The 15,984-nt window shown below is 42.6% G+C and overlaps 1 protein-coding gene across 2 annotated transcripts; it reads right to left on the bottom strand.

The window, feature by feature from the left end:
* Nucleotides 1–286: 286 nt before the first annotated feature.
* Nucleotides 287–3,016, bottom strand: LOC6614248 (glutamate [NMDA] receptor subunit 1). Of its 2 annotated transcripts, XM_032722484.1 has the most exons (6): nucleotides 2,974–3,016; nucleotides 2,440–2,896; nucleotides 2,181–2,361; nucleotides 1,977–2,107; nucleotides 1,484–1,654; nucleotides 287–1,423 (listed from the first exon to the last, which is right to left on the bottom strand). In XM_032722484.1, the coding sequence occupies exons 1-6, from the start codon at nucleotides 2,975–2,977 to the stop codon at nucleotides 481–483; spliced, it is 1,887 nt and encodes a 628-aa protein (XP_032578375.1). In that variant the 5' UTR covers nucleotides 2,978–3,016; the 3' UTR covers nucleotides 287–480. The 2 variants fall into 2 exon arrangements, with proteins under 2 accessions (XP_032578375.1, XP_002038693.2); XM_002038657.2 differs by lacking the exon at nucleotides 2,974–3,016 and having other exon boundaries at nucleotides 2,440–2,948.
* Between the last annotated feature and the right edge of the window lie 12,968 nt (nucleotides 3,017–15,984).

The raw sequence follows: 15,984 nt of genomic DNA, 5'->3' as shown, positions 1-15,984 counted from the left end.
AAAAAGTCACCCATATCCTTAGTCCTTGCGATTTGTCAGCGGAGTTGTGGTGCGGCAGGCGAAAGCGTTACCTCTTGCTCGCTAAATGGATTCTTGTTCAGGAAACTAACAGTTGCCACCCCTTAAAAGCTTGTCAGTTAATAGAAAACAAGTGACACCGCCTCCGGCCAGCTTCATAATTAAGTCTAAATGAACACCACGACCCCAACCGAGGAACTGGACAAAACGAGCGGAATGGCGCTATGGCGGAAGGGCGGAGTTGAGTCCAGTTGAGTACATGCAAGTGTTTGCAGTTTAATGGAATTTTTAATTTCTGCCCTGCGCTGGTGCTTCTGCGCTGGAAATAGCTGACATTATTACAAATTTTTTACTATTATTAAAAATGCAGCAAACATTAAAAGCGACACAAATTTGTAGCCGAAAGTCGTGACAGGGCAGCTGGAGCAGGCGCTGGCAGTGAATAGGGGGCAAGATGATTACTTAAGTGGATACGGTACCCAACCTCCTTGGAAAGTCCGGTAGCCAGTGCAAAAATAGTTCCAGCAGAAAGACCAGCGCACTGGCCACCATGGCGAGCGCCAGGGCAAAAAGTGCCGGGGCAAAGTGCTCCAGGTCAACCTCTGCCTGCGAGGTCTTAAACAGGCTGCAATCTGGTCGTCGAACCATCCACTTCTTGTCGTTGTACTGTAGTAGGCCACTGGCCCGAAAGTGAAGCAGTGCATGGGCCAGGTGCTCTCTCCACGGGGAACCCTTGGGCATCACGGATCCCGAGTCGTATGGCAGGTTGAACATGACCTCCTGCAGGTCGCAGAACTCCGCCTCGTCCATTTGGAGTTCCAGGAGCAACCTGTACATACGATCTATGGCCGTGTGGAATGCAAAGCGTCCCTGGATTATCCTTTCAGCTCCCTGCTGCAAGCTCATGATATTGTGCTCTCCGGACTTGCATATTTTCTTACCGTACACATCCTTTACCAGCTGATTGCTTGTGTTTGTAAATATCTGAAAGTTGTAGGATATGTTTTCCATCCCAATCGCAAGATTGCTGTCGTAAAGTGCCTGCAGGTTGACAATGCTCCTTGCGCTTTCGGAAAGCAGAGAGCCCACTATGAAGGCGCCGTAGAACTGCATCAGCATAAAACTGAATATACAACTAAGGCTGATCAGCAATCGAGTGGAGAAAAGGCGAAAGATCTCGTTGGCTGGGCCCTGTTGCAAATAGGTTTCCAGCATGGTAAACCAAACGAAGGACAACCGATTTTCCATGTGCGAAAGCATCCTCTCCAGCCTCATGTGAAACAGCAAAAGTATGGTGCTTCCAGTGACCAAAGCCAGGACACACCACCACACCTGGTTGCTCAACGGCTCGAAGAATATGTTCCTGATGTGGCTGCGACGTGGATGCCGAAAGAGAAAGTGGATGCTGCGGAGAAGAAATCGCTGTGAGGCTGTGAGCAAGTCAAGTTCACTGTGATTTACTCACTTCTGGGTGTGCAGGACCGCCGAGTACTGAACGTAGGCTTGTCTGTCCAGCACAAAGCGAATGGGACACACGGCAAAGTCCGCCTCGCGACTCGTCACCTGACCCATCACACCTGACCAACTGCCATTCTCCAGCAGCTCGCCCCACTTATCCGTTAAGCTGATGGCCAAGCTGCACTGGCAAAAAGGGTGGGAAAATATTATTATTAATGGAGCTCATCATAATATTTTTAAATATGATTAACCTCTTCTGTTCTTGGTATTAAAGTTGAAGTTATTCTATTGTGAACAAGTTTTCATACATCTCAAAAAAATTTAAGGCTTAGATATTCAAAGACTCAGATATTAATTAAAGCATTTAAGAATGCGAATTCATTCATTTTGATTAAAAGTAACAAAAGATTGCATAAGATCATTAAATTCAAATTCACTCTTTTCTTTAAGTGAAAACCGGTTAATTAGAGCCTACTTCCCCGCTAGATTCACGGACCCACCTGAGATTGAACATGCGCTCAACGAGTTGAAACAACTGATAGGTCTTACGCTGCATAGGGTCCAATTGCTGGAGCTGCTTATCGTCGGCCAGGTACTCCATGTCACCGAATCCAGGAGGCTTCTCTGTCAACTGGAGGATTTGATGGAAAGTGGTAAGTGAAAAGGGAGAGGTGTTTGGGAGACAAGGGCATAATGCCACCCACCACAGTACTGCCTATCAAGGTGACATTGAGAAAGTTACGCCGCCGAATCACCCAAGTGTTTTTAAAATTTTCAAACTTTTGGAAACCACCAGAATGAGTCCATAATCCCTTCTTTTCAATTATCAATGGTGTGTTAGTTTGCTGACTGATTCTGTACACGTCATAGAAAAGCATGGACGCGCTGAAAGTATTATTTTCGATAACAATTTTATTTAGTTTAAAATTAAAAAATACACATTCTGCATTGAGTACTGCTTACTTGTCTGATCCCCTTAGGGCCACTGTGATGTCCGCATCGATGCCCATCTTGTAGCCACTTAAGAGCTGGTCAATCATCTGCTCATCTGGCAGAGATTCGTGGCCGGAACCAAGAATAAACCACGCCAGCGAGTTGTTAAAGTATCCGGCCTCCGAGGCCACCTCGAACACCTGGCGCCTCACAAGGACATGCTCGGAATTCAGCACCAGGACCGCCGTGCGCGGAGACCCGTAGAACATGAGATCCGTGAAATTCGCCGACATTTCTGGTTGGTAAAATTGCACACGATAGTTGGCCAACAATTTCTGGTGGCATTCAATTTTCCAGTCGCCGTCAGCATCGTCGCCCCGGACCACCAGGACATGGCTCAAGTGCTCCGAACGCAAAAAGTCCTCGAAGGCTGCCAGCTCAAGGAAATTGGTATTTATGCTTTCAATTTGCAGCACGCGTAAAAATGCTGTTAAAATTATTAAAGGCCAAGAAATAACTTTCACTTGCAACTTAATCATTTTATATGGCCACTTTAGCACCTACTCATTCTTTGGGGACCTGTGTTTGCTTTGTGCGGGGCCACTGCCGTTTTTATAGGTTTTCATTTTCCCCTGCATGTGCATAATTTATTCACATTAATCATATCGGGGTGCTCCGGACTCACGCAAATTGTGCGGCTGACAAGAAAATTATTGTGAGGATGCATAATACGGCGATTATTTTGAAAGGAATGCGACTATTGTGCAAGTGCGGCACGAAATAATTAATGGTAATTAAACAATTAACTTACTAAGAAGGGTGCACAATTGGAAGGTACCAGAATATTCATAATAATAATATAATTCCAACAGTATTGTGTAAAACTTCAAGAAATTGTAGGACTAGTTATGCTTGGGTAGGTAATATTGGGTTTGAATGTGTAACTAGGGTCAGCCAACCATTTACTTGGTTTACTTTTACTAAGTATATTTTTCCTAAAATCAGTCCCATTCATCCTAATAGTGGGAGTAAAGTTTAATATATCTTGCAATCATTATAAATAAATAAAAGATATGATCTGTAATACAGATTCTGTATCAACAGCCGAGTCGATATAGCTGAGTCCTTCTGCACATTTCTTTTAAATTTCTACTTTCTACTGCATAAAGGATATGTGATATAAGTGTCATAGGAATAACGGGAAAAAACAATCGTTTTTGATAATCTCTATGCTAACATTAGCGATTAAATATCTTTCTTGCTTCATCTAGCATTCCAAAAACATTGTTAAATGAAAGCCCAATTCGTCATTTAAAGAGTTGCAGATAATCAGGGTATTCTTATGAAAAGCATAAATAGTATTTCCAGCTTAAATTAGTGGCCATTGTCCGGGCCCAGTCGCCACATCGATCAGGCTCAATCGACTCCGCAGTGGCCCTGATTCGGCGGGGTGCACCTAGCAAAAAGTGGGCTCCTGCCGGCATATACCAAAAATCCAATAACTAGACGCAACATTAAGCAGGACAAAGCTGGTGGCATTAGCGTGACATTATCCGACTGCAGCCAAGAAGCTACGAGAAACGACAAAAACGCGTGTTAGCATCCACGAAAACGGAGCCAAGGACCTTAGCATGTGTCCTCGGGGAAGGGTCCTGTGTGGAGCCGGGTGGACCTGGGCGCCTGTGTGGGAAAGTGTGGCAAAGAAAATGTTGCGAAACTTGAAAGCAAATCCTGCAGCTTGCAACTTAATTTCATGGCACGCGGCATGCAACTCGCAGGCAACTTCATTCGGGCAATTTGCTTCACGACAGCTTGCCATGTGCCAAACGGGGGGAGGGCGGAGATAAGATGCCCGAAATGGAGGCGAGATAGAGTCCTGCAAGGACTTTAAGACTGCTCCGAAATTAAAAGGAATTACATTCAATTTGTTGACATTTTTGCGGATGCTCGCGGGTGCATACCCGGGTGCGGATGCGGATACGCCCTTTGTCTTTGGCATCCTTTTGTGCTGCCCTGCTTAGCTGACTTTCAACGGTAATGACAAAAAACATTTTGTGCAAGGCCACATGCAAATGAGCAGCAGAAAACTGAAACAGCGGCAGGAAGAACAAGGTCATTCAAATGTATTCATTGCGAACAGGGGAAATTCCCTGGCATTTTATCGCAAGATTTTCATCGAATACGCGAGTCGCTTGCTAAAAAATCTCAAGAGCACGGAAATTCTGTCTTCACACATGCAGCGAATGAGCATACGCTCTGTTGCAAGTTGCAAGCCACTGGAACGTTTAAAAATTCTTTTTAAATTTGGTCCTTATACTTTTCACTGCTCTTTCTTCTCGCATTTCTCAACACAGGCAGACGTATTGCATTTATAAATAAGCCAGATTTACGTGGCAAAATTTAATTTCATATGTCACATGAAAATATCATGTGTGCTCTTGCCATTCTAGACATTTTATAAATAAGCCGCAGGTATATTTTTGTTTAATTTGGTAACCGAAGTGGCCATAATTAAATCGCAAAATGAATAAAGAAAAAAGTATAAGGTTGAAACAGTATAAATATATGTTTCAGAATTGCATAGTACCAATCAGATCTTATGGATAAGTAAACTGCGTCCTTTGTTTGTTTATTATAAGTACACTTCTTTATAAAATCTGTTACAGCCTTAAAAGCATTTATTTTTATTCAGAATATTTATGTTGCATCTTTTTTGAAATAGGCCAAAATAAAACAGCTTTGCATTCCCAGCGTGTACTTAATTTTTCAATTATTTTAATGCTCTTGCTCATTACATAGCAACGTGAAGAAGCAGCACAGAATAAACAACAAAACATTTTAATTAATTTGGCTACCAAAACTGGGGATGTTATTATTATTATTATTAAATGTGATTCTTTAAGGAAAAATTATAAATTCTCCGTTCCCGGTATTATTTTTGTTGATGATTATTTTTACGTTTCAACTGCGGGGGATTTTAATTGTAGGTAAGTATGCTGGCAACCGGGAAAACTTGTCCATGAGCCAAATAAAAGCAGCCAACGAAAAAGGAAAAGGAAAATCCCCTTCAGCCATGGGACGAAGCTCGTTATAAGTCCCTCGAAATGACGACAACAATATGCGACTCATACTTTTTCGGCCTGCAGCGGTGGGCTCAATGAATATAATTTGCGTACATTTTTTAATTTCTTTAAGTTTTAATACATAATGTTTTCACATTTATATTGCAATGTGCCCATATTTGCTTTTAAAAGGAAAAAAAATGTGACCAATATGTACAAAACTGTTCACGTTATTGAATTTCTTTTTCTTTTAAACATTTTTTTTAAGGCTCAGAAGTTCAGGGATTATTTAATAGCTTATGCCTGATTTTTTTTTAATTTCGTATACTTTTTCTGTTTTTCGCTTACTTTTTTCCGACTACGAATTTCCTTCCATTGTTAGTTTCCACACTTCATAGCCTTTTAATGTTAGCGCCAACGGTTTTATTTGCCAACAGCAATGGGCGAAAATTCTCCTTGCAGCTAGGACTGGGCCGCATGAAGTCAACTCATTATGAAATTACTGCTAGAAAATAAGCTCCGCCAAAAAGGAAAGAAAGAAAGGCTGGGACGAGAATGACTGGCAGCGGAAAGCCGGCAAGGAAAACAAATTAAATTTAATCGATTTGTGAAAAGCTGCCAGACAACAACTATATAGTGCAGGCGGGAGAAGTCCGGATCCGGATGGGTTGCATGGTAAATTAAGTGAGGGCGTGTCCGCACTCCAGACTACGGACAGCGAACAGCGGACAGCGGACTCCGGGCCGGATTCAGTCCCAGAAGGCCAACGAGTAGTTCTTGGCCACTTGTCCACTCTAAGCGCATTCTAAACAAATTAAAATTCAATTAAAAAGATGAAATGCCATTTCAGGCCATGAAAATGCAGAGCTATATTTTCTGGTCGAGTCTCTTGGTCTCGGTAAAGTGTAGGCGATTTCGTTTAACTTAGCGGTAAGACGCTAATGATTGCACCGTATAAAATATATAATTTTGTAATTTGAGCTCGAGAGCACAGCACGTATAGGTATATAAGTTAAGTTAAGACTTTACCCATGATTACTCGCTGTGTAAAACAATACCCGCTGCAATACCCGGGGAGTGGGGACTTGAGCATCATTTCCAATTACGGGGACTCAATGCAGACGGCTTAGTGGCTGTCTTCGACCAAGAACGGGCGCTGATGATTTTTGGTTGTCGCCTCATCAGTGCCAGTCCCTTTGGCTGGTCAGGGTCATCGATGTGCCAGCTCTCATTACGACCACTCCTGCGGCCTTTGGCGGGCTTAGCCGCCAACTCCCATTTTCCGGGCTGTCGTCCACGCCCGCCACGCCAAAAAATCGGCGTCCCTCTCAGTTCACGCCATTAGCGATTCTCATTCCCGATTCCCCTTGTCGGGCGTCCGGATGCTCTTTTTGTGCGTCCCGGGTCTGTTCGATTTGGCTTAATGGCCGGGAGCATGTTGTCACTGCTGGTGCCGTAATGAATTGGCCGCGGACCTGCCTTGGTCCTTCTGGTCGAATCAGTGAGCTCAAAAATCCCCAAATTATTTGACCAAAATTTGGCCATGATTACCATATGATTATTTCTTGGAAAGAAAAGCGTGCTGTGTGCTAGTAATGAAAAAAATGTTGGGTTATTTGGATCCTACAAGGACATTATAGAGGGGAACAGTATCAATCTTCAATCAAACAGAATTACATCCTTGTAGACAAATAAATGATCCTTATACGAAAAGTTTACCTGTCGTATCGTTGGTTTCGGTGTACAAATATTTCTTCATTATTTCTCTACTGCAGCAGGTTCCAATCCAAGTAAATGACCAATCGCTGTGGTATGCTGACATATCTCCAGCTCGATGGTCCACTCGAGGCATCGATCTGCAAATCATCTTTGCTCCAATTAAACCCAGGTCTTCGGGTCACTTGACGCAATTACAGGGCTGGACAATCACCGCAAGAGGAATCGCCAGCCACTCGGACCCGGCAATAAAGGAGCTTAATTTAAAATTTAAACCCTTTTTGCTGGAGGCGGCGACCGCAACGTTTCCTGTCCTATTCCTCAGTCCCGACCCAGGATGCACTGATGAAAAAAATATTTTTTTTGCCCTTCCGGCTGCGAGGCTCGGACGGATAGGGATCAAGGAGCAGGAGCAGGAGCGGCAGCGGGAGCAGTGGCCAGGACGACAGCAGGGCAAATAATTTTTACAAATTATACGCTCACATGCCAACTGCAAAAGGAAAGACAAACAGAAATCGAGGAGGCAAAAAATTATATAAAAGAAGCGAGAGGCAGCAATCGGGCGATATCCTTGGAAGAAAGGCAATAACAAGTCGGTTCGATGATTGGGTCCGCTGCCGGACTCCGACTCGATTGACTGCACCAATAATAACTTCAAACAATGGTCGGCCAAGTAGTTTTCCCCCTTTCCAAGCTCATTCTTTTTGCCAGTTCCGCAGGCGGCCATGTTTGTTTTATTTTTGCCACCGCTGCGTCTTGATTCGCTTTTTTATACTCTACTAAACAGGGTTGATTACTTTTGGGCACAAGTATACCAGCGATGAGGAATAGAAAAACTATACACTTTGCTTAAAAGGCAAATTGTAAGGTGAAGAATGACAAACAATATATATTCATTTCAAATTCAACAACTCCAAACTAACTTATGATTAAGAAAAAGTAGAAATTAACTTTGAAAACTACCTAGTTGTAATGTATCTTGAAGTTCCTTTTCTAATAACAATTGAATTATTGTAATCAGATTATAGGGTGTGCATTGTTCGAATGAGTGTGATTATGGGTTTTATTATTTTCTTAAATTTTCTTTTCTACCTCCGCTGATGGCTGATGCCTCCGCTGCAATTGTTCCAATCGGCCGCCAACTGTTCATTTCCGCTTTTGTTTTTCGCTCGGGCCTTCTTCTGCTGGGGCAGCAAACAGGCTTCAAATTGAACGGAAGCTGGCCACGAGTTATGCCCCGCTAGCTGGCTGCCCAGCCTCCGCCAGCGCCCACCACGCACCACCCACCGCTCAGGTCCTGGCCAAGGCCGAGGCGGAGGCATTGTTCCATGTCGTGACTCCTTAGGCTTTCCCAGCATCTTTTGTTGTCCTCCGGCGGGGATGGGCGGTGGAGAAGCTCCGGTGCCGCCCTTTTGTCGCTGCGCTTCCGCTAACCTTTTTTTGTTCTGCTCCCTTCTTTTTGCCGGCCCAATTTTTCCTGCTGCGCTGCTCAGTTTGATTTGCGCGATTTCTTTTCATCACAGTGTCCTTTAAAGCCCGATCCGTGCTCTGCCTTTTCCATCAATTTGATTTTGTTAGTTTCCATTTCATTGAATTCTCACATATCCGCATCCGCATCGGCACTCGCATCCAGCTAGTTGGCGAAATTGTGCCATTAGTTGGCGATGTCCCTGCTCTCGTTTTTTGGTATTATTCTACACTCAAATAAAAACAGGACATAGAACAGTTTTAAATACAACTACTGATTCCATTCGTTTTATATATACAGAAATTTGAAAATGTTATTGTATGAAACGACGTTAATATTTGACTAAACATACATTTTCATGACGTAATCAGCGACTTTGTGCATAATGTGTACAGTTTTTTTTTCAGTGCATTCTAATCTATTCTATTGCGCCGCCGCCTTTTTTGTTGCTGCATTGTCTGCCGCGTTGTCGTGTTACCCTACTACCAACAACAAAAGGGTTTCGGCCATAAAATAACCAATTTGCATAGTTTAGTTAGTTGGACGCTTCCGCCTGTGACACTTTTTCAGCGGGCCTGCGGAGGGTTAAGAGGGCGTGGGCGTGGCACGTAACCCGAAGGCGGGTCGGCCTATCCCCGGTTATCCTTTGCTGGCCATAATTGATGACTGTTGGTAACGAACAACAACAGGAAGAGCCAAAGCAATGACGAATTTTAAATTGCTTTTTTTTTCGTGTATAGATTCGAAATGGAAGTTAATGGAAAAGTTGGCTATAAAAATTGATTGCATATTCCTGTGTTCAAGTATGCGTTCGTCAGCACAAATATATTGATTTTAACCCGCTTAATTTAAGTACTTGATTAAGTTTGCTAAGGGCTCACAGCCAATTTCAAGTTAATTATGAATTTAAATTCGTCATTTTTTAATGTCCCACAGTAAGGCTTCTAAATGAAATCAACTATAAATTGTTTAGAGATTATATATTAAATAACCCTTAAAAAGCGTTTTCTTTTCGCATTACAGAAGGCTACACTGCTATATTAAAGCAGCGTGAAGTGCTCTCTTGTTGCGATCAATTTGATTTTAATGCACTGCATTAACATAATTATTAATAGAAATACAATAAAAAAGGGCATTCAATCACATTTTTTCGACGAATGATTTGTGATACGTTAGCGTATTAATAAATAATTTAATCATTAAATTATCTCATGATTAATTGTTATGAATATGCAAATGGTTCGGTGGTTAAATGCAATTGAATGATGCAGCCATAATTCCGCACTTTTTCATTGCGCCCTTTCAAAAGGCAGTTCTTAAATTCGCCGTAAAGAAAAACACTCGAAAACTGTTGGGGCGTGACCTGCGGCAGCTGCCAAAGCTCGACTGCAGACCATTCAATTTCCCACTCTCCCTGAGGTCACTGGCTGCCAACAATTTTCATAATCATTTAACGGTTTCGCGGCTGGAAAATGGGGGCGCGGTCGGGCGGTTCAGGGCCACACTCAATGGCCATTAAGGTTATCGAAGAACGTTCGAAGAGGTCGTACTTGAAATGTGGCTGCAGGCCTCTGGCTCACACTTGAAATTCAATTCAAGTCGAAAAGAACAAAATGTATTATTTTCACAATAAATAGTAATAATACTTGAGATATTCTAGTTATATGTTAGCTAGATCACAAAGTTACAGCGAAGTTAGCTTGCAATATTAAAAGAATTCATTTCATTTTAACTTGTAATATTTATTGGTGAAGAAATTTCGAAAATCGAGGCAATTGGTGATGCCTTTCATACTTGGTGACCCATTGAGTGTATTATCTAAAGGTGCGAATTTTTTCGAGTGCAGTTCACCCCTGCGCCCACCTTTGCCCTTTTTTTGGCGCGCACAAACCGCACACTCGACTCAACAAGGTGGCAACTTCCACCTGCTCCTGGCCTAATGCGGCTCGGAGCCGGGGCAACTTGGCCACTTGAGAGCCAGTCGACCAGGAAACGCGGAAATGGCACTGAGCATCATCGCCGTCTTGGCCCGGCCAGAAGTTTGAAGAAGTTTAAAGCAATCGAGACACTTTGGCAACTTTCTTCTTGGGTGCAAAATGGGAGGCCCGAGGGTTTATCAAACTAACGACCTTTGTTGATGAGCGGTCGCCCTGCAGGGGCCTTATTGATTTTCCAGCTGGCAAACTGAAACTGACGAGCGACGGGGAACTGCATCTGCATAATTGGCAATGAGTTATGCAGAATCAATGGATCGTTCCCAGGACTGACACATTAGAAGCTCGCCTGCGATAAGCTCGACAAATAAATGGAATGAAACTGCACTTAACGTCAACGCGATTGACAGCTCGGAGGTCGAGGAGCGAGAAGCTGTTTAAACTCTTAAAACGCTTTTTCCCGCTATGTTACACACAGAAATCGGCATCAAGAAAGGGATGGGCTCACGTCCTCGGTCCACAGGACCCCTCGCTCTTTCTCTCAGCGCCCTCTCCCTTTTATAACGAATTGGATTTCGGAAAAATCGCTCACCTTTCATTTCACCTGGATTAATGGCGCCGAGGCGAGCAATGAGTCTCCGGCGCACACAATGGCGGAGTGTCGACGGCTAAGTGGTGGGTTCCAGCGTGTTACACCTGGCAAAATATCAAACTTAAGTGGGATTTAAGAGAGGGCGACATCGAAGGACTTAGTTTAAATATGTGCTAGCCCTAACTTGGCTATTTTGAAATTTTCTCATAAAAAAACTGAATTTCAAATCACATAATTCGCCAAAAAGAACATGGCGTTCTTACTTGGGTTAGTGCGTAGTTTATTGATGTTTTTATAAATTAATTAATTTTTAAACCACCTTTATACCTAACAAACTTATCATATAATATAAAAATACCTCTACAAATTATTTTTACGGAAACCGTTTCCAATTGAATTGATTACGCGATTACTTATTTAATAAGCTCCATGGCTGTAGTATATCAAATATCCGTTTCTTTCAGTGTGACAGATACTGCCAGCAGGGGATCTGAAAAATGTTTTTCTTCACCTGTTTTTTAGCCAAATGGACTCGCTGGGATTTTGCACGCTGATTGGGCGAGCTGCCAGTTTGGACACCTGTAATACGATGAATAAATTAAGTGGTTAAGTTAAAGTAATTGAAAAGCGATTAAGTTGGATACACTTATTCTGCGTTGATAGCTCAGAACGAAGATTGGATTTCGTTGTCTCTAGTGCAGATATTCTTAGAATGCTAAAACGCAGACTGCCAACAAGAGCCAGACACACAAGCCACACTAATCGCAAGACTAAGACGTCTGAAAATAGCAAACGAACTGCCAAATAGAAATACGAAATCTCAATAACATAATTGTTGCCGTTTACGCTGTCCGCATAATGCGGCCACATTTACTTCACATTTTTACCACACAATGGCCAATATTTTCGCTGAATATCTTCCGCATTTAGTATATCAGTGCAGTCCATGCTAATGGTCTATAACCCATCCCTTGTCGCCCAACTTCCGTCATTGTTGTCAGCAGTATTTGCATATTGTGCGCAAAATGTACTCTCCCCCATTCAGACAATTCCGCTGCAAGTGGATGTCCTGACTAGAACAAGGATAAGGAAAGAAGCACGGCGAGAAACTTTCATTACACATTCCGAATTTCCAGGAAGTGTCACGGTTAGAATAACATAAACATATTATTCCATTCCCAAGCATTTTGAATCTATGTCACACAATATGTCTTTTGAGATATGTTTGTTGGGCATTAACAAAATGAATCAAAATTTCATCCAAATAAAGAGTAAACTGAATTTAAACATGTACCAAACCTTCTTGGGAATGATTTGCATTATTTTTTTCCGTGCACAGCAACAAAAGAAGAAATCGCAGGATACAAAAAATATGGGCCAACAAATTTAGCCGACCATTTTCGGGGGCAATATCACACTCCCTTTCCCAGAATCCTGTGGAGTTTTCATTTCGAAGGGAGCTACAATAAACTTTGCCTAACTCTTTATACCCTCTACAGCAAGTGAAGTGAAATAGAAAAACGCATAAATAAGCAACACAAAATGGAAAAATTTGCCAGTGAAAGGGGAGAAAAAGTTTTCTAAGTTTTCTTTTCTTTCTTTCTACCAAAATCGCTTGAGTTGCCATTTAATTTTTACATATTTCTGCTCAATTGTTGCATAATCAAGGCATTAAAAGAAACGCTCACACCATTTAGCCTTCGTTTTCCCACTTTCACCACGATTGCCCTCCCCAATTGGCAACATCAAAGTCTGGCATAAATATTTCCCTCGCCTTTTGTTTTGTTTGTGTACTCAGTTTTGTGTTACAGGTGATTGCATTTGCCTTCCGTTTGTTTCCCTCTTCTGTTTGTTTAGGTTACAATATATTGGCTTGCTGAGGTCAAGAAACGAGGTAACGGGTTGGGGATTACACGGCGGGTGGGGAAATGGGAAAGTCAGTGAAAAGTTTTCATCGGAAAGGGTTACGCGGATTTGGCTAACAAATATTTGCAGGAAATATGAAAATTTAATGGCTTACGTGATCAATTTAACAACCAGTCTTGGTCAAGATTAAAGTTTTTAGGATAAAAACATTAGGGTTCTGAAACTGTCGGTCTTTAATAATTTATGGTTATATTTATTTCTTTGCTTCAGAATTATTTAAAATGCACTCTTCTTATTTTAAAACATATGTGTGCAAGCCATAAGTGCAAAGACTTAATCTGTTTTGATATTTTCTCAATTTGATATGCAACGTAGACAGAAATTCAAGTGAAAATTTCGGAACTCTCTTTTTTGCCAATTTCCGAAATTTATTTTAAAATCAATCAGCTCGTTACCTGGGATCCTTTTGCAGACTCCCACATCGAATAGCTACATTAGAATTTGCCATACATCACCTTGGCTTTCTCCATTTCACGTATATGTGCATATAGAGCTTGGCCCAGAGATGCAATCCAAATTAAACCCACAACGAAAAGTAAATAAATTTAACAAAATGGAAAGCTAAAATTATTTCCTCAGGTTGTTCAGACACACACCCGCACAATCCAGCACCGAAAACGATAAATTGCTGGCGCAATGTTAGCAATTGCTGTTAGCCATTACGTATCCGCCGCGTTGCAGCAAAACAAGCAGCAGTAGCAGCATCGGAACAAGCACACTTGATTGATGAAAAACCTTTGCGAAATGTCAATCCAACATAATTGAGTCATGTGCAGCCTGTCCCACCCACAAAAAAAATAAGTGTGCACCGGCAAAGGGAAACGTGAAAAGTGGCAGCTGCAAATAAAAAGTGGCAGAGTGAACGCGTATCAATGTACTTGGATAGTGCGCCCTGTACCAGCCACACTCGTGTTGGCCAAAACCATCATTACCAGTGCCATACGACGCGACGGCCGCAGCTTAAAGTCACTCAGGTGCAACTTGGCCAAGGCGAAATGCACATTACATTGCCTTCTGCTCCGTTCAAATGTGCCAGCGATGCTCCAGTGAGTCACGGGATTTCGGAAAGGACTTCCGAAAGCAAACGACGAAGACATGTTCTACCTATGCAATCTTTAGTTTGGTAATCGTTATATATGAAGTACATTGCAATACGATTTAATATATATAAGTCGCATACAACAGGACCTTAGTTTGTAAATTGTGCACTTTAACATCCACGCAATTCGATCTTGAACTTTTCTTATATTTAGTATTTGATTATTAAGCATCTGGTAATATAGTACACAATTCGAAATTAAGAGATAGAATATTATAAGTCCCTTATAATTTTAGATCGAGATCAGCATCACGGTGCCACACCGAGGGCGTAATGGCAAGAAAATTAATGCCGGCAAGTAAATGCTGCTGACTACAGTCCCTCGGCGGCGAGCAGAACGATATACTTGACGATGATGATGGCAGGGCGATGGAACCAATGAAGGAAATCCAGGAGAACCCACCTCCTCCTCCTCCTCCGCACGGCACAACTGCAATAGACCACAGAACAAGTGGCAGCCAAAGTCGTTTCAAGTAAGTGTGACAAAATATAAATCTTTGCCTCCACTGTGGTGTGTGTGTGATGTGTGTGTGTGGCTGTATGGCAAAGTAACCTGAACACATAAGCTGGAGTTGGTCAGGACGCTCGTTAAACTGGACAGCCCTGATGGTGCAGGAGTTGCTGATGTTGCTGATGTTGCTGCTGTTGCTGATGTTGCAGCCGAAGGACCAACATCCTGGCGACCGCATCAGCTGCAGCTGTTTACGACCTACGCCAAGAGAGTTCAGCTGAGGACTCTCATTTGCCGCTGGTCGAGGGGATGTTTTTGGGGCACGGCACTTGATACGACTCTACCACTCTGCCCTTCAGGGGTAGCAATTCACCGACTTTGTGGGTTCTAAAAAATTAATATGGGGATTTCTTGGATTTTCGAAAACTGAAAATAACAATGCTGATGGGCGTGATGCCACATATATGGGTTTAGCTTCCTTTCTAAGTATGTAAATTCAAAATATTTAGATTTACATAGGCCGTTCTGACTAAGGATTTTGTACTAGTTTTCATTGTCAATAATTTTTGCACTCTCAAAATATGTATTTTTTTAGTGTATTTGATACTTTTCTGTCAACACATCCTAGCTGGCAGTTACCACTATTTCTCCTGTTGAAATCAGAGTACTAGGACCACATCCCGAACGAAAAAGTCCCACTATTACGCAAACCGATTCCCGAAGACCTTTTCTACCGCGTCTGTGCGCATGTTCCTCTCCTCTCCGGTGAGTGCGAAAAACGAACCACTTAAGGATGGTTGGAAAATTGTCGCCTTGTCCAGGGAAAATGTGCTACTCTCTGCGGCGTGCTCGAAGCACCTATATCACGTTTGGCGTGGCATGGCATGAAAGTAAAAACAAACCGTGGAGCCAAACATTCAAAAGTGAAGGAACTGAAAGGCTTTCTTGCCAGCGAAACAGGACCTCAGAGCCCACACTCTCACATGTGCTGCTGGCTTTGCCAGGACTTCTAGGCATATTCTTGGCACACAAATACGCGCGGAAACAGGCGGGCCAAGAAGAGAAATATGCAACGCAATCCCTTTACGATTTGGCCAACTGTTTGCGCGCACTCTCGAAAACTTGAATGCACCTTAAATGTGGAAAATGCGGAAAATGTGGAAAATGCGGAAAACGGGGGAAAATGCGGGTGGGGGCCCAAAGCTCCCCTCGAACTTTGACAATCTAAGCAGTTTACTGTGTCAATATGTTACGTTTGCTGCTCGTCCCACAGCCAAACTTCGCATAACTTATGCATGCAAATTTCCCCATTTCACCCGCCTTCCGA

Source organism: Drosophila sechellia, chromosome 3R (genome assembly GCF_004382195.2).
Source record: "Drosophila sechellia strain sech25 chromosome 3R, ASM438219v1, whole genome shotgun sequence".
Classification (NCBI taxonomy): domain Eukaryota; kingdom Metazoa; phylum Arthropoda; class Insecta; order Diptera; family Drosophilidae; genus Drosophila; species Drosophila sechellia.
The sequence above is the reverse complement of the archived record's forward strand: the minus strand, read 5'-3'. Positions and strand labels throughout refer to the sequence as shown.